General features: G+C 50.6%; 1 protein-coding gene across 9 annotated transcripts in view; it reads left to right on the top strand.

The window, feature by feature from the left end:
* The window catches only part of Zmiz2 (zinc finger MIZ-type containing 2), an 18324-nt gene extending 8079 nt beyond the window's left edge, over positions 1-10245 (top strand). For 4 of the 9 annotated variants that reach the window (XM_031339627.1, XM_031339625.1, XM_031339626.1 and 1 more), the window contains 15 exons: positions 508-691; positions 873-1133; positions 1353-1532; positions 2126-2203; positions 2381-2549; positions 3450-3594; positions 3673-3883; positions 4579-4684; positions 4884-5041; positions 6452-6519; positions 6852-6920; positions 7175-7419; positions 7861-8030; positions 8118-8360; positions 9071-10235. In XM_031339627.1, coding sequence (XP_031195487.1) covers positions 508-691; positions 873-1133; positions 1353-1532; positions 2126-2203; positions 2381-2549; positions 3450-3594; positions 3673-3883; positions 4579-4684; positions 4884-5041; positions 6452-6519; positions 6852-6920; positions 7175-7419; positions 7861-8030; positions 8118-8360; positions 9071-9178 — 2395 coding nt within the window. In that variant the 3' untranslated portion in view covers positions 9179-10235. Of the gene's footprint in view, positions 1-507; positions 692-872; positions 1134-1352; positions 1533-2125; positions 2204-2380; positions 2550-3449; positions 3595-3672; positions 3884-4578; positions 4685-4883; positions 5042-6451; positions 6520-6851; positions 6921-7174; positions 7420-7860; positions 8031-8117; positions 8361-9070 lie in introns of all 9 variants that reach the window. The other 5 variants (XM_031339633.1, XM_031339628.1, XM_031339632.1 and 2 more) reach the window with 3 other exon arrangements.
* Positions 10246-18069: the final 7824 nt, after the last annotated feature.

Here is an 18069-nt window from a genome sequence, read left to right as displayed (position 1 = left end):
TGTGAGCCATCATGTGGTTGCTGGGATTTGAACTCAGGACCTTCAGGAGAGCAATCAGTGCTCTTACCCATTGAGCCATCTTACCAGCCCTACAATGGAAGTTTTTATTAAGAATGGAATAATGCGTCTGGCGGTTGTGGCGCATGCCTTTAATCCCAGCACTTGGGAGGCAGAGGCAGGCGAATTTCTGAGTTCGAGGCCAGCCTGATCTACAGAGTGAGTTCCAGGATAGCCAGGCCTACACGGAGAAACCCTGTCTCGAAAAAAAAAAAAAAAGAATGGAATAATGGGCCAGGCAGTGGGAGGCAGAGTCTGGCGGATTTCTGAGTTCGAGGCCAGCTTGGTCTACAGAGTGAGTTCCAGGACAAGCAGGGCCACATAGAAAAACCTTGAGTCAAAAAACAAAACAAAACAACAACAAAAAGAATGGGAGAATGGGCTTCCCCTGAGTGCTATGTCTCAGAGCAAGCCTTTGTAGACAGTAAGGCAGTCCTCTATCACCTACAGGTATGCAGGAGGCCCTGCAGGCCTGGGGCTCCCCACACATGCAGCACGGCCCTCAACTGACTTCACACAAGCAGCAGCTGCAGCTGCCATGGCTGCTGCTGCAGCTACAGCCACAGCCACAGCCACAGCCACTGTGGCTGCCCTGCAAGAGAAGCAGAGCCAGGAGCTAAGCCAATATGGAGCGGTAAGGCCCCCTCAGGCTTCCCTCGTGTGGTGGTAATTATGGTGGGCTTGGTGGATTTGACAAGGCAGCAGGTTCTGGGGACAAGTGTAGACTGTGCTGGGATTTCCTGAAAGAGAGAGGACCAGACCGTGGCAATAAGCTGAGAGTGAGACCTGACTATTCCTCTGTTTTCTCTTCTTAGATGGGGACTGGGCAGTCTTTTAACAGCCAGTTTCTACAGCATGGAGGTCCTCGAGGACCCAGTGTACCCCCTGGCATGACCCCTTCAGGCATGGGAGGAATGATGGGCCCCTCTGGCCTTTCCTCTATGGCCATGAATCCTACCCGGGCAGCAGGCATGACACCCTTATATGCAGGACAGCGACTGCCTCAGCATGGGTACCCTGGGCCTCCCCAAGGGCAGCCACTGCCTCGACAGGGGGTCAAGAGAGCCTACTCAGAGGTGAGTGTCTTGCTGGCTCACGCTCGGTTCTAGGTGATGTTTCAACTACCCAAGTGCCCAGCCTCCAAGTTATGACAAGGGTGGCATCTGGAGTGAGAGGACTGCCTGTGTCCAGCAAGATCACATGTACACATGTACACTCACATACACTTAGATACGTGCATGGCAAGCTGCTTCCCCCTGATACCTCTCTTTCCCTGGGCATCTACTTCCTCTCAGGTGTATCCTGGGCAGCAGTATCTGCAAGGAGGCCAGTACACAGCCAGCACTGCCCAGTATGCTCCTGGCCCTGGGCAGCCCCCTGGCCCTGCCTCCTCCTACACAGGACACAGACTACCCCTGCAGCAGGGCATGGCCCAGTCCCTGTCTGCCCCTGGCCCCACGGGACTGCATTACAAGGTAGGACTGGCTCCCATGGGCCTGGGTTGGGTTGAGTGCCACAGGACTCAGTGGGCCTTTAGGCAGGTTGGCCAGGGAATCCTAGTCAGTATAAGAACAGCTCTCAGGGTGACTGGTCTGGTTCTGTGGTACGTACGTATGTACATGCATGAATGCATGCATACATACATACATACATACATACATACCCGTGAGTAATTGGTGTAGGGAACAGCAGATAGACTTCCAAGCCATTCTGACAACTTTTGTGAAGCTGTGCATTTCACTCCGTCAGTCCTCTACCCTGCATCCTGACCTCTGTCTAGAAGACAGGCCCCTGCTGGCAGTGCACCCTATCTGAGCATGTGGAAGATGAACACAGCTCAGATGGATCCTGGGGAGGCAGGATGATGAGGCTGAGGGGTGTTGTGTGTCCTAATCTTTCAGCCCTTCCAACTTGGAAGGTCACTCCTGTTTCATGTAGTGTTGATCTTTTGCATTATGAAATCATTATGGGGGGTATAGAGAATGTGGTACAGGGTCTAGGGTTGAGCCTAGGGGTCAGTGCATGGGCAGGCTAGAGCTCCAAGCACACTCAGTTTTCTCTCCCACAGCCCACAGAGCAGTTCAACGGGCAGGGCGCCAGCTTCAACGGGGGCAGCATCAGCTACAGCCAGCCTGGCTTGAGTGGGGTATGGGGCTTGGCAGGGGTGGATGGGCTGGGAGGTTCACAGGGTGGGCACATGGAAAAAGGGCACCCAGGCAGGAGGAGTGTAGGCGCCCTGCCTAGTACTCCACGGGTGCTCCATGAACACACTACCCTCCCACCCTGCCATTCTGCTTTGACTGTTTATGCTCAACCTCTACAGCCTTCCCGCTCCATCCCTGGTTACCCCAGCTCCCCACTGCCGGGGAATCCCACACCACCCATGACGCCTAGCAGCAATGTTCCCTACATGTCCCCAAGCCAGGAAGTCAAGTCTCCTTTCCTGCCTGACCTCAAGCCAGGCCTCAGCTCCTTGCACCCATCACCCTCTGGTGAGTGTTTATTTTAGGGACAACACCCACCTGAGGTGTCAGTAGCTTGGGTGCGACTCAGTAGAGTCCTACAGGGAGCTTGGAAAACCAGGGACTGTTGCTAGACCCCGAGAAAAGCCCAGTGCCACAGCTTCATAAGAACCAAGAAGGGGCTGGGCAATGGTGGCGCACACCTTTAATCCCAGCACTTGGGAGGCAGAGGCAGGTGGATTTCTGAGTTTGAGGCTAGCCTGGTCTACAGAGTGAGTTCCAGGACAGCCAGGGCTACACAGAGAAACCCTGTCTTGAAAAACAACAACAACAAAAAGAATCAAGAAGGGGTAGGGGGTGCTGGAGAGATGGCTCAGTGGGTAAGAGCACAGTCTGCTCTTCCAGAGGTCCTGAGTTCAATTCCCAGTAACCGTATGGTGGCTCACAACCATCTGTAATGGGATCTGATGCCCTCTTCTGGTGTGTCTGAAGACAGCAACAGTGTACTCACATACATGAAATAAATAAATCTTTAAAAAAAAAATAACAAGAAGGGTTAGATCAGATCCTCCTGTTTCTCATGGTGGTCCTGTGAAGATCTGTCTGTGAACCCAAAGTGAACCGTCAGCAGCTCAGCCCTTCCTTCAGGAAAAGTCCAGTCTGAATGTGCTTTCTTGGTTGGAACCATGTCCTGTGACTGTTCAGAATGGGATTCAGTCTGTGCTTGATATCCAAGTAGACTGTGGGCCCAAGTTCTAAGAAGAAACACTAATGGGAGCCCTGATTTTAGGGGTATCCTAAAACCATCCTCTTCAGAGTTTCTGGCTGGAGTTGAGTTTGGGTTTGGGGCTCTAGGTGCAGAAGTATTGTTGAAGGGCAAGATCCCTTGGCAGGGCACCAAATTCATGGCCAGCATTCCTCTGCCCTCAGCAAGTGTTCCTTGTGATGAGCTGCGCCTGACCTTCCCAGTTCGAGATGGGGTGGTCCTGGAGCCCTTCCGCCTGCAGCACAACCTGGCTGTGAGCAACCATGTCTTCCAGCTCCGAGATTCTGTCTATAAGACCCTGATGCTGAGGTGAGTCTCACTGCCATCTTGCTCCTGGGCCCTGGCTGCATAGTGTGGGCTCCCATCACCATCTATCCTCCCTACTAGGCCTGACCTGGAGCTGCAATTCAAATGCTACCACCATGAGGACCGGCAGATGAACACCAACTGGCCAGCATCTGTGCAGGTCAGCGTCAACGCCACACCCCTCAGCATCGAGCGTGGAGACAACAAGACCTCGCACAAGCCTCTCTACCTGAAGCATGTGTGCCAGCCTGGCCGCAACACCATCCAGATCACTGTCACCGCCTGCTGCTGTGTGCGTAGCCTGTGGGGCTGAGGGGCTGTGGCCAGGGTTGGGCAGGGTTGGGGCTGGGGCCAGCTGACACTCCCCCAGCTCATCATCCCTCCTGGGGGGTTTGGGAGCTTGTGGTGAGTGCTTTTATCCTTGACAAACAAGATAGTGCTTCTCTGTTTTACTCTGTCCTTGCCCTATAAGAAAAGGGAACCGGTTAAATACACTCTGTTACATTAAAAAGATTTAATGCTCCTGTTATTATGTCAAAGAAACCAAGCTGCACAGAAAGGAAATTGTTTCACCTGCACTAGTCTGGGCCTCACTAGGTTCCAGTGGGCAGGATCCCAAGTAGACCTTGAGCTACAGGCCACCAGGAACCTTGCTGGTTGAGGTGACACGGAGATAGGGTAGCTCAGAAGCCATATCATGTCAGGAGTTCCAAGGACTTGAGGTGATTGTGTTTTGACAGAAAACTAGGCAGTGATTGAGCAATACCATAGTGCCCTGCTGAAGGCTGAGACAGTGTGGCAACAAAATAAAAAAGCCCTTGCCTGCATATCAACACTCAGGAGGGCCTAGCTGCCTGGAAGGTGGCTGGCTTGGCTTTCTTCCCTCTGTGCCTGCACCCCTTGAATTAACTCCTAGACATGTCCTCTGAGCTGTATCCACCTTCCCTAGCTTCTCCCCCCCATGTAACATCTCTCACTCTGTTGCAGTCCCACCTCTTCGTGCTGCAGCTGGTGCACCGTCCATCTGTCCGCTCTGTGCTGCAGGGCCTCCTCAAGAAGCGCCTCTTGCCAGCTGAGCACTGCATCACCAAGAGTGAGTGCTCTCTACTCCTCAGCCACCTGTGCTGGGCCTGGGCTGAACCCTGCTCTGTGACCCAGAGGCCATTTTCTCTCAGGGGCACTGGTTAGCTCCAGGCTACTCCTGAGAGCCTTTGATTGAGCAGTGACTGGGTCCCTGGTTAGCCCATGGTGGTGGGGACCTTTACTCAAGACCTTTCCCCTGTCAATGTCAGTAAAGCGGAACTTCAGTAGCGGCACCATCCCTGGCACCCCTGGGCCCAATGGAGAGGATGGGGTGGAGCAGACGGCTATCAAGGTGTCCCTGAAGTGCCCCATCACCTTCCGCAGGATCCAGCTCCCAGCCCGTGGTCACGACTGTCGCCACATACAGGTGTGTGGTCCCTGTAGACACTTGTTGCCCTTAAGATATTTCAAGCTTGTGGAGAAACCAAAAAGTTGCCTCAGTATTGACTGGGATCTAGGTGGGAACTGAGAAAACTGCTTAGTAATATTTAGAAGAAAGAACAGTTTTGGGGGGGGGATTGTGGAGGGGTAACCAGGAAGGGGATATCATTTGAAATGTAAATGAATAAAATGATTAAGAACAGAACAGAGCCGGGTGGTGGTGGCACATGCCTATAATCCCAGCACTTGGGAGGCAGAAGCAGGAGGATTTCTGAGTTCGAGGCAGCCTGAAAAAAAAAAAAAAACCCAGAACAGAACACAGGATCCACTGGAAGGATCCAACTGAGATGCATGCTACTATTCATAGCTACAGCCTGTAAAAACTTCAGATAAAGACATATTTACCAGCCGTTTAGAGAAATATTTTGAGCCTGGTATGGTAATCTGCACCTGTAATCCCAGATCTCAGGATCTGAGGCAATAGGACCTTAAGTGGAAAGCCAGTCTAAGATACATTGTGGCAATCTGTTTGGGGGGGCAAGGGTTCCCTTTGAGATAGAACCTCAAATATCCCAGGCTGACCTCAGATACTCTATTTAGCTGGGATGAGCCTGAATTCCTCATCATCTTGCCTTTAGCTCCCAAGCTCTGAGATGGCAGGCAGAAACCACCTCACTCTAGTGTTGGAAAAATAATGTTCTCAGCCTCATCCTCTTTGTTGGGTGGAACCCCAGTATCTCAGCTGGGAGACCAAAAAGACAGACTCACTACAGGGGCCTGGCCTCTTTGCTTGCCTCCCCTGAGATTAGTTTTATTTGAAACATAATCACAATTTTTCCTACATATGTAGGTATGTTGTTTGTGACATGTAGCTCCAACTGTCCCTGGAAAGCTCTTTATGTAGACCAGGCTGGCCTCAAACACAGAGGTCTATCTGCCTCGCCTCCTGAACACTGGGATTAAAGGCATGTGACACCCCAGCCTGTCCTGGGTGAAGGGGTTTCTATGGATATTTGCTTTGGTTCTAGGGCATCACAGTGCTGAGGAAGGCTGCTTGGGGCATCCCAAACTGGGTCTATTAAAGAAAAGGCTGAGCGTGGTGGGCTCAGCACTTGGGAGGCAGAGGCAGGTGGATTTCTCAGTTGGAGGCCAGCCTGGGCTACAGAATGAGTTTCAGGACAGCCAGGGCTATGCAGAGAAACCCTGTCTTGAAAAAAACAAACAAACCAACCAACCAACAAACAAACAAAAAACAAAAAAAAAGAAAAAGGCTGCAGTAGAAACTTGATGCCTTAAATATATTATACCTTATTTAAGTCATACTTTCCTGAAGACTGTCATAACAACCCTGTCCACTGAGGTGGTGAGAATGACCACTCTCCCTATCTCTCCACAGTGCTTTGACCTGGAGTCATACTTACAGCTCAACTGTGAGCGGGGGACCTGGAGGTGCCCGGTATGCAAGTAAGTCACTCTTGTTTATGATGAGGGAAGAGCTGCTGCTTCCTCAGAGGGTGAAACACAAAATAGCATCAAGAAGGGCACTCTAACACAGAGCAGGGCAGCCCATCTTAGGGCAGAAAGCGCCTATTTTGCACAGCATCCCCTCACACTTGGCTACCATAGTGGTTTATCCAGGGTCACCTCCCAAAGGGTCGCCTGGTACATGCCATGAACATTGCTGTACACACAGGGGCCCTTACAGAGTCACCTCACATAGGTGATAGAGCTGGAGAAGTGATAGGGTTGACACCCAGCTGGGCTAGGCTCCCTCAACAGTCTTTTGCTTTCTACAGCAAGACGGCATTGCTGGAGGGCCTGGAGGTGGATCAGTATATGCTTGGCATCCTGATTTATATTCAGAAGTAAGTGTTTTCTTCCTGCTACCCCCTGCATCTGGCCACCAGAGGGCGTACTGGAGTGAGTGCGGTCTTCAGAGCCTCTTCCTATGGTGAAGCAGCTCCACTCCTGGCCAATGCTTACTGCACATCTGATAAGGTTTCTGGGTAGAAGAGTGTTTGAGCGGAAGACCTGGTTGGAAACTTCTTGACAGCTGAGAAGGGCGGCAGGTGCTGGGTGGGTGGTGGCAAGTGACCAGTACCCATCTGTTCCTGCTTAGCTCAGACTATGAGGAGATCACCATCGACCCCACGTGCAGCTGGAAGCCCGTACCTGTGAAGCCTGACCTACACATCAAGGAGGAGCCAGATGGGCCAGTGCTGAAGCGCTGCCGCACTGTGAGCCCTGCCCATGTGCTCATGCCCAGTGTGATGGAGATGATTGCAGCACTGGGCCCTGGCGCTGCCCCTTTTGCCCCATTGCAGCCCCCTTCGGCCCCTACCCCCAGCGACTACCCCAGCCAGGGTGAGTATGGCACTCCCAGGCTTGAACCTCAGGTGGCCCTGGGCAAATGATGCATCCTCTCCAGATCAGCCTTCTTGCCTGTGGCAGCGTCCCAGCCACAGTTAAAGTAACACGCCGAGGATGCCTGCCTTCACATCCCATCTCTGGCATGGTGGGGAAGTCATGGTGGACCATGACTTTAAGAAGCAGGGTAGTGAGTGAGGCTTCACCTTCCCCTCTGGATTGGAGGAAGGCTTTTCTCTGAAATACTTCCATTGTGGTGGGTCCTTTTCCATCACTTGAGGTCTCCCCTCCTACAACTGCCCCAGGTTCGGCCCCCTTGCAGTGATGGGTAGGCATGTAGAATTATTGCCTGTGTCGCTGTATTCCCCTGTGCCCTAGCCACCTTTATACCTGGCACGTCTGCCTATCTGAGCTCTCTGTCTGACTTTCCTCTTGTAGGTTCCAACTTCCTGGGGCCTGGAACCTTCCCAGAATCCTTCCCATCTGCTACACCCACCACCCCAAACCTTGCTGAGTTCACCCAGGGGCCACCCCCAATTTCCTACCAGTCTGACATTCCTGGCAGCCTCCTGACTCCAGACAAGTCTGCTCCATGCCTCCCAGGCCAGGTTAGTGCTGCATACATGGGTGGCCCATGGGTGGGAGTCTTCAAGAAGTCCTAGAACTATTCTAATAAGGTCTTTCTCCATCCTCAGATGGCACCAGCAGGCCACCTGGACCCAGCCCATAATCCTGGACCACCAGGACTGCACACTCCCAACCTCGGGCCCACCCCAGGCACCCAGCTACACCATCCAAACCCTTCCCCTGCATCCCGGCAGCCCCTGGGCCAACCAAACACAGGGCCCATCAGCGAACTGGCTTTCAATCCTGCCACGGGCATGATGGGGCCTCCCAGCATGACTGGGGCAGGGGAGGCCTCAGAACCAGCTCTGGACGTAAGTAACCAGTCCTGTGTGGGGTGGGAGCCGTCAGTCTCTGAGTCTATACACCTTGCTTCATAGAAGGGATGACAGTGAACCTTCAGGAGTGAATGTCACCCAAGGGCAGCTGTTCTACACAGGTTATACCTGGAATAGCTACCAGGTACTTGTGTGTGGTTAATGAGTGACCTGCCCCTAGAGTCTTTGGAGCGTGGTTGTGTGAAGCTCACAGCACTGTCCTCAGAGCCTAATGTGACCTGGGCATTTATTCAGTTCTGCATCTTGGTAACACAGGCAGTTTGTGAGCAGAAACATGAGTGTGTGTTTACTGTCCTTGGACCATAATAGAAACTTAGTGAAGTTCCACATGAGAAAGATGAGGAGCGGGCCAGAGCAGAAAGCCCCAGAGGCATGGAATCCTACCGTGTGCCCTGGGCCCTGAGAATTACACTGGAGATCCTTTCTCAGGCCTGTGTATCTCCAGTGTCACCTCCGGTTGTACTCACTGGCTCCCGGGAGCCATGTCTCAAGCTATTGTCCTGTAGCAGCCTTGCATGGGGAGATACGGGCAGCTGCATACAGCCAGATAGCTTCACTCAGGCACCCAGCATTTGACAGTGGAAGGGCAGTTTAGCATTCCCACTGGGCCTGAGGCCAGGATGGCATGATCACTGGACATGAAGGGTCTGAGACCACAGCTGCTAATGTGTTTGCTTTATCCTCAGCTGCTCCCAGAACTGACCAATCCTGATGAACTGCTCTCCTACCTGGGTCCACCTGACCTTCCGACAAACAGCAGTGACGATTTGCTCTCACTCTTTGAGAACAACTGATCCTGTGTTAACCCCTGGCCTGGCAAAGACATACTCAAAGACATCAATCACCACAGCCTTCCCTTCTCACCCAGCCCCACAGGATGCCTGCCAGTTCTCCCCGAATCTCCCAGTGCACATACCCTGAGCTGGGGCCTGCCACTGCCAGCCCCTGATAAACTGGAAGCAGCCCTGTGCTCCATGGGGCCCCAGGCCAGTGGTCCTTTACACCCTCCATCAAGCTCACTGCGACACAATGGTTCCTGTGAGGTGCCCTGCAGACCCCAACAGCCCCATGTGCACAACCCTCTGCCCCAGACTCATGGCCTTGCACTTGTCCTTCCACCCTGCCTGCTCCTACCCAGCCTGCATCTTGTCCAGCACTGATCCTTCTGTTTCTGCTGCTCCTCAGAAGAGCTGGCTGGTGAGGCTGGCTGTACCCTTGGTCTGCAACTCCAGTGACCTGAGCCTGGCAGCCTCAGAACCATACAGAGCACCAGCCTTTGGGGGCCTGGCGCTCCCACCCAGCTGAATCTGGTTCAGGGGTCCTCCCTCCACCCTGAGCTTTAGGCAGAGGCTGGAGTGGGAGCAATAAAGCACAACAATGTACATAGTGTAGAAATGCTAACAGCTGGGAATGGGAGGGACAGCTATTTAAGTCAGCATGTTCCTCTGGACTGGCCTGCGCCTTCCATGTGGTGTCTGCCCCTTACTGAGCAGAGACAGCTCAGGGGGAGGTTCAACTCCTCTAGGGGTGGGTTTTCAGACTCAGCTCTATGTAAATTCTCCAGTGAGCTGCTCCCCCAAGTTTCTCTTTTCTGTGAAAGTGAAGAATTAGTACAGCTGTGTTTTTTAAACCACCTCATCTCCACCCTGCGGCCCACACCCAGGTGGGGGAGGCCTTGCATCTGCTGGCAAAGCACCTGGGCCTGCAAGCAGGGTGCTGGCCTGTTGTGTCTCCTGTCTGTGCAGTCTATTAAAGGACTCCCTCTTGGTGGGCTTGGCCGAGTCCTTCCTTTGCGCTGAGGGGCTGTGGCCTTCCTGTTCTGAGCACCCTAAATAAAACTCTAGATGTTTTCATCCAAGCCCAGGCTATCCCTGAGCTGTGGTAAATTTCCTTTACCCTGGAATTTTCCAAGTTGGCTTCAGATGCAGAGCTATTTTGTAAAGCGTCTCAGGCTTGCCCTAGAGACATTTGCCACCAAGTCACCTTCCCTGGGTGTGCCCTAGGGCGGAGAGCCAGCTATCTAAAGTGACTGCAGCATGGCCAGGGGCCTCAACAGCAGTGGGGTGTGAGCCTGTGCTCACTGCCCCTCTTGGCCTGGGCCCTGCCTAGACAGCATTTCCTGTGTAACAGGAAAGGTGAGAACCAGGGAGGGGTGAGGGGAATCCTCGGCTGGCTGCCAAAGCATTCCCTGTGGCACTGGAGGAGGCTGCTGGGGAAGAGGAAGGAACCGCCTGCAGAGGCTCTGTAGCTATCTTTGACATTTGAGAACACACCGGTGGCTCTCTCATTACCCTAAGGAACCCGTTTCCAGCTTTTCTGTCCTCTTGCTGAGAGTGGGGGAGGGGGCAAGTGGAGAAAACAGCTGTGGGCCAGGGCCAGGGCCACGGGAATGTAAGGACACCACAGCAATGCTGGCTACAGCCTCCGCAGGGGAAGGGGAGGAAGAGTTGGAGAAGTTTAGGGTAGGGGCCAGGGTTAGAAGAGCCAGGATGCCAGCATGGACTCTGCAATGGGTACTTGCAATGCCGAGAGCCTAGAGACCAGCAGCCCGGAAGCCATTTGTCCTGAATTTCTTTTGGACCTGACCACAGCCATCCAGAAAGTCCAACCTCAGGAGATAGTCAGGTGATTGAGGAGTAGCTACTAGGAGTCCCTGTGCATGGTGGTGAATGGGTGTCAGAAAAGGTGGTAGGAACTCAGTACTCAGCTTTCATGAAGCTCAAGGCTAGGGAGCTGCACAGGACTCATACATGCACTCCTTTCAACAAAACAGGGGCATGGACTTGTTCCCTGTGGAGACCCAGTGAGGGCTGCTGGCTTCAGGGCTTTCCACCTCATTGCACTTGCTTTGTCACTATAATCTTATGTATGTGCCAAATATTACATAACTTTAATAAAGTTGGCTAGACCTGACATACAGAATACATGTTCTCAGTGCAACATGCCCTAGGATATATAGCATGTCTCAGGCAATTAGACTGGAACTTGCTCTTTGCAGTGGAGTCCTAGCAGACAAGCTGGGAAGATATCTGGAAATCACAAGGCAAGCTCCCCATGAAGCCCAGGCTAGCCTCATCATCCTGCCTTGCCTGAGTGCTAGAATTACTTGTGCATCACACCTGTCTTTTTTTTTTTTTAAGATTTTTATGTGTATGAGTACACTGTAGCTGTACAGATGGCCATGGCTGCTGAGAATTGAACTCAGGACCTCTGCCAGCCCCGCTTGCTTGCTCCGGCATAATTCACTGTAGCTGTCTTCAGACACCAGAAGAGGGCGTCAGATCTCATTAGGGGTGGTTGTGAACCACCATGTGGTTGCTGGGATTTGAATTCAGGACCTTCGGAAGAGCAGTCAGTGCTCTTACATGCTGAGGCATCTTGCCAGCCCCACACCTGATAACAACTGATAGGTTAAAGAAAAGTGCAGGCAAATGAAAACAGCATACTCAACCTTAGAGCAGAGCAAGGATGGAGTGAGTAATCTTGTGAGACAGGATCTCACTAAATCTGGCTGTCTTGGAACTCAATATGTAGAATAGGATATCCTTGGGCTGGAGAGATGGCTCAGCAGTTAAGAGCACTGACTAACCTTCCAAAGGTCCTGAGTTCAAATCCCAGCAACCACATGGTGGCTCACAACCATCTGTAATGAGATCTGATGCCCTATTTTTGTTTTTTTTTTTAATTTTTTTTTTTACATTTGCTTATTGCATATGTGGAGACCAAAGTGCTCTTAATTGTTGAGCCATCTTTTGATGTATTTATTTATTTATTTATTATATGTAAGCACACTGTAGCTGTCTTCAGACACTCCAGAAGAGGGCGTCAAATCTCATTACAGATGGTTGTGAGCTACCATGTGGTTGCTGGGATTTGAACTCAGGACCTTTGGAAGGTTAGTCAGTGCTCTTAACTGCTGAGCCATCTCTCCAGCCCCCTTTTTTTGTTGTTTTGGTTTTGATTTCTTTTTTGGGTTTTGGTTTTGTTTTTTTTTTTTTCCTTTTTTTTTTTTTTTTTTGAGACAGGGTTTCTCTGTATAACCCTGGCTGTACTGGAACTAACTCTGCAAACCAGGCTGGCCTCGAACTCAGAAATCCGCCTGCCTCTGCTTCCCAAGTGCTGGGATTAAAGGCCTTCGCCACCACTGCCAGGCCTGATGCCCTCTTCTGGTGTGCCTGAAGACAGCTTCAGTGTACTTATATATAATAATAAATCTTTGGGCCAGAGCTAACAGAGGTCCTGAGTTCAATTCCCAGCAACCACATGATGGCTCACAACCATCTGTACAATGTACTCATTGTACAGATGAGCTACAATGTACTCATATACATAAATAAATTAAAAAGAAATAGGCTAGTCTTGAACTCAACCTGCCTCTGCCTCCTGAATCCTTGGATTCAAGGCATGCACCCCCTCAAACCAGCCAATAGCCTACTTTTAAAAGGTGGAATTCTTAGGACTGGAGAGAGCTCAGCAGTTAAGAGCACTGGCTGTTTCTCTAGGGGGCTGTGTTTGGTTCCCCAAATAGGGGAGATCACAACCATTTGTAACACCAGTTTCAGGGGATCCATCCAATGTTAACTCTTTTGACCTCCTTTGGCACCAGGTACACATGTGGTGTATAGACATAGATACAAGCAAAACACACAAAGTGGAGGCAGAGATCAGCCTGGTCCATATACAGGACAGCCAGGGCTAACTTACACAGAAAGACCTTGTCTCCGTAAATGGAGCTCTCAAGTCCGTACTAGCTTTATATCTAAAGGGACTAGACAGAAGCCAACCTAAGCTCAAAGAGCGCACAGGAAGGAAGGGAAGATTAGGGCAGAGAAAGTGGGGGGAAGGCTGGGGAAGGCAGCTGCAGAGATGGCTAAGGAGTTCAGCTTGCCTACAGCTCTTGCAAAGGTTCAGTTCCCAGCACCCACTTTAAGTGACTCACTTGGTTTTGTTTTGTCTTGTTTTGTTTTTCTGAGACAAGGTTTCTTTGTGTAGCCCTGGCTGTCCTGGAATTTGCTCTGTAGACCAGGCTGGCCTCAAACTCAGAGATCCACCTGCCTCTGCCTCCTGAGTGCTGGAATTTAAAGCATGCACAACTACCGGCTACAACCATGTGTTAATTCTAAGGGCTCCCACGCCACTTTCTACCTTTTGCAGGCACTGCACATACGTGCCTGCACACATGCACATATAAATAAAACTGTAAGAAAGTAAACGTTTCTTTGCCAGCAAATTTAATAAGCCTTTAGCTAAATTGACTAGGAAAACAAGGGGAAAGTGAGGAGCTAGGTTTGTAGCTCAGATGTCCCAGCCTCTCCCTAGCACCACAGGCAGGCAGGAGAGAAGGGAGAGGGAAAAAGGAAGAAGGGAGAAAAAAATACTCATACCAATCTCATGGAAATAAGATAACAGTAAGAATAATTATGTTAGCCAGGCACGCATTTAATCCCAGCATTTGGGAGGCAGAGGCAGGCAGATTTCTGAGTTTGAGACCAGCCTGGTCTACAGAGTGAGTTCCAGGACAGCCAGGGCTATACAGAGAAACCCTGTCTCAAACAAAACAAAACAAAACAAAACAAAACAGGAATCCAGTCTTCTCCTGGCAGCTTTCAGATAAAGGTGTAGAACTCTCAGCTCCTCCTGCACCGTGCCTGCCTAGATGCTGACATGCTCCCACCTTGATGATAATGGACTGAACCTCTGAACCTGTAAGCCAGCCCCAATTAAATATTGTCTTCATAAGAGTTACCTTGGTCATAATGTCTGTTTACAGCAGTAAAACCCTAAGACAATAGATCTGGTAGTGTAAGATTAAATAAGCCCTTCTCCCACACCCCCTAAGTTGTTTTTGGTCACAGTGTTTTATCACAGTTACAGAAAGCAAACTAGAAAAGCCAGTGTTGAGGACTGGGGCTCAGTGTTCCTGTGCTGCTAGCAAGCACATGGGCTGGGCCGGGACATGGTAGGTGTGTCCAAGGCTGGAGGTTGCATCCTCAGTAGGTATATTAGGATGGCAAATTCTGGTTGTGCTCAGGGTGTGAGCCTTTGTTTGTTCTCTAAGCTTGTGTCTCTTGTTCTAATGCACAATGAGTTATTAGCAAGCTTTCCAATAAATCCATTGATACATTTAGCTAGAGTTGGTTCTACTGATTGTAACAGGTAGAGAAACCTCACTTTGAAAAAGGACATTTGGCTGGATGTTGTGATCCATGCCTTTGATCCCAGCACTTGGGAGACAGAGCAAGTACCAGGATGGCCAGGGATACACAGGGAATCCCTGTCTGGGGTGGGGGGAAGGAAAAAGGAAAGAAAAGAAAAAGGATATGTATATTTTAGTTCTGGCCATCCCAGAATAGTTGGTATGAAATTTGCCTCCTGTCAACTTTTAGCCATGGTTAGCACAGCTGTGCTCAGAGAAGTGAGGTTCCAGGTCTTCCCCAATATTTCTTCTGGAGTCAGCTGAGTAAAGTGGATAAATGGGCAGAATCTAGAGGATGCTAGCCTCAAAGCAGGGCAGCTACATCAGGTATGTTCTTGGAGGACAAGATCCCACCGAAGTGAAGGGTGCTATGCTTGAGTGCTGCCCCCTACGGGCCTAAGCAGCATTGCAAGCCATACAGCCAGAGACAACCTGCCCTTGGAAGGGCCATGTCCTTAAATGCTTTGCTGTCACTGTCTTAAAAATTCTCAAGATGTTTGAACAGGGAGACCTCTACAGTTTGTGCTGGTGAAATAAGAAGCTGAAAACAAACAAACAAAAACGAAATAAAACAAACAAACAAAAAACCCCAGCTGCTGGAGGCAAAGCACTGAGCTCAGATTTCTGAAGTGCTGCCCGGGGCTGGAGCCAGCCTACTCAATGCTTTGTGAATGTATTATGTCCCTCCAGAAGAGAGGGCATCTCTTTCCCAGTATTTAAACAAACGTCTGGAGAACTCTGTACTGTTCATCTGGCAGGCTGTTCATTTATGGGGTCAAGTCCATCCGGTCTGCATGGACAGACATCTGGACTAGGCTGTGAAATCCAGCTTTCAGTTATTTAAGGCTGACATCTTTCTGGCTTGCCTTTCTCCCCTCTTCATGGTAATGGCTGATCTGGAGCAGTCAGTGTAGCCCCTGGGGGCAGTTCTGCCAGGTCCCCTTGCTCTCATAACACATAAGCCCTAGTGCCTATGCCCTTGGGAAAGGCTCAAATCCCCTGATACAGGCTTATGTGAGCCTGTGCAGGGTTAGGCATGTTGGCCAGTTCCCAGTAGTATTCACTCCTCTGCCTGGCAGGTGTGCCTGGCTGGGTGTGGCTCAAGCTCTTCCCTTTGGAGGCTAAGCAAGTACTGAACAACTGAGCTATACTCTGATTCCATATGCTTTCAAGAGAGAAGAATGAGTATTGCTCAAGACATGCAAAAATTAGAACCCTTCTGAATTGTTACGGTAGTGTCTCTTATGATCCAGGGTCTTGCTACAATTGTTTTGGGGGCTGGGGATGTTGTTTAGTCAGTAGACTGTTTGCCTAGCATGCCTGGAGTCCTGGGTTCTAGTCCCTGCATTGTATAAACTGGGTATGGTGGCTCATATCTGCAATCCTAGCACACAGGTTTATTCGTTTGTGTGGGAGGCACATTGGTTTGTGTGCATTCACATTTATTTACTTATTTGCATTTATTTACTTACCTGTGTGTATGTGTGTGTGTACACATGTATAGCACATGAATACATGTGCCTGTGTGGGCACATGTATACCATAAAGAAAAACTTTTGCCAGGCGGTGGTGGCAGACTCCTTTAATCCCAGCACTTGGGAGGCAGAGGTAGGCAGATTTCTGAGTTCGAGGCCAGCCTGGTCTACAGAGTGAGTTCCAGGACAGCCAGGGCTGCACAGAGAAACCCTGTCTCAAAATACCAAAACCAAAACCAAAACCAAACAAAAAAACCAAACTTTTTTGCAAGTTGGATTTTTTAACCATTTATTTAGTGTGTGCGTGTGTGTGTGTGTGTATGTGTGTGTCTGTATGTGTGTGTGTATGTGTGTGTGTGTATGTCAGAGGACAACTTGTGGGAGTCTTTCCTCTCCTTCTACCATGTGGGTGCCAGAGGTTATTAAAATAACTCAAGTTATTTTGTCCCCTCTGAGGTCTCTCTGGTATTCACCTTGCTTTGAGGCAAGGTCTCTCTAGTGACTTCTGTCGGTCTCCTATCTCTGATTCCCAACCTTTAGAGCTGGCATCACAGATGTGAGCCACTTCATCTGGCCTTCCCCTGGTTCCAGGGACTTGTATTGCAAGCACTTTTACCTGCTAAGCCATCTTGCTGGCTCAGTGGAGGGACAGGGGAACATATCAGCATTATGTGTCTGGTAAGAAGTTAAACCCAGAATATGTAAAGAATTCCTAAAATGCAACTATAATCAAAACAACCAATTAATTAAAAATGAAGGCAAGCACTCTTAACCATGAGGTTTTCTCCCCATCCCTGTTTCTATCTTATTCATCATACTGACTCTGTCTTGCCTAGACTGTTTAACCAATCAGTCTCCATTGCCTCCAGGCCTGGGCTTACAGACCTCTTCCAATGGCATGGCTCTTACATAGGTGCTGGGGATCCAAACGCAGGTCCTTAAGCTTGTACTGCAAGCACTTCATCGTCAGAGACAGTTTTGAGAAAAGCAGGTTTACAGGATGCTATATGCATAAAACTGCACTGGTACAGAATTTTCCAGTTTGGCAAATCAAGACTCTTTGTAGTTCAACCGAATGTGCTTTTGGTCTAATTCATCCAAATAAGGCATAGCCAGACCCACATTCCTGAGGTTCTGTGTCTAAGGCCTTACAGCTTGGAGCCATCTCCTGCAGACGCCCTGGTGAAGGATCTTCCACAGCACTGACTGTCCCACACTCAGGCTGTTTTTGAGGCAGGGCCTCACGCTTATAGCCCAGGCTGTCTAGAACTCACTATCCTCCTGTCTCAGTCTACCTAGAGGTGGGACTTACAGGCGTGTGCCACCAGGCTGGGAGGCATTTGTTCTGAGAGTACACTTTAGGCCTCATGATGAGAAGACCTTGGGAGACTGGGGGCCGGGGAAGAAAATAAATTATAGGTAGACTCTGACCAGGATCGTGTTTAAATAGCTTCTTCCTGGAGAAAAATATAAGATATATTTGGAAAGTAGAACATTTAAAAGTATTTCATAATCTTTAAAATGAAGGGGCTGCTCTGCCCGTTCCCCAGAGTTTAAGAAAACGGAGGCGCTCAGAGGGACCTATCAGGAAGCGGTTGCCATTGCACAATGCCGGTGTGGGTCCAGGATCTCGGCCCAGGGATGCCTGTAGGAGTCTCCGCAGCGAGGGCCGCGCCGCAGGACCCCGCCCGACCTTGGAAGGGCCGCTCGACCTTGAGGTCCGCGTTTGCCTCAGTTACTCCCTCTGTGCAATGGGAAGATAAACGCAGTATCACTGCGGAAGACAAGAGGCCCCGACGCGTACTTAACGACAGCCAGACTGCGCGGCCATCCTCCCTAACTGCCCTCGGACTCTTTACCCACCGACCGCGCCGCAACCATCTAGTAGGAGCCCGCGGGCGGGAACCTGCCTCCGCGCACTATGGCGCACGCGCGCCTCGCTCCCCTCCCCACCCGCACCCGCGTGCGCCCATAGGCCCGTCGCGCCGTCACTCCGTCTGGGAAGAAACTGTGA

The sequence above is a fragment of the Mastomys coucha genome, unplaced genomic scaffold, assembly GCF_008632895.1.
Source record: "Mastomys coucha isolate ucsf_1 unplaced genomic scaffold, UCSF_Mcou_1 pScaffold22, whole genome shotgun sequence".
Classification (NCBI taxonomy): domain Eukaryota; kingdom Metazoa; phylum Chordata; class Mammalia; order Rodentia; family Muridae; genus Mastomys; species Mastomys coucha.
Note: the sequence above shows the minus strand (reverse complement) of the source record. Positions and strands in the feature narration are given on the sequence as shown.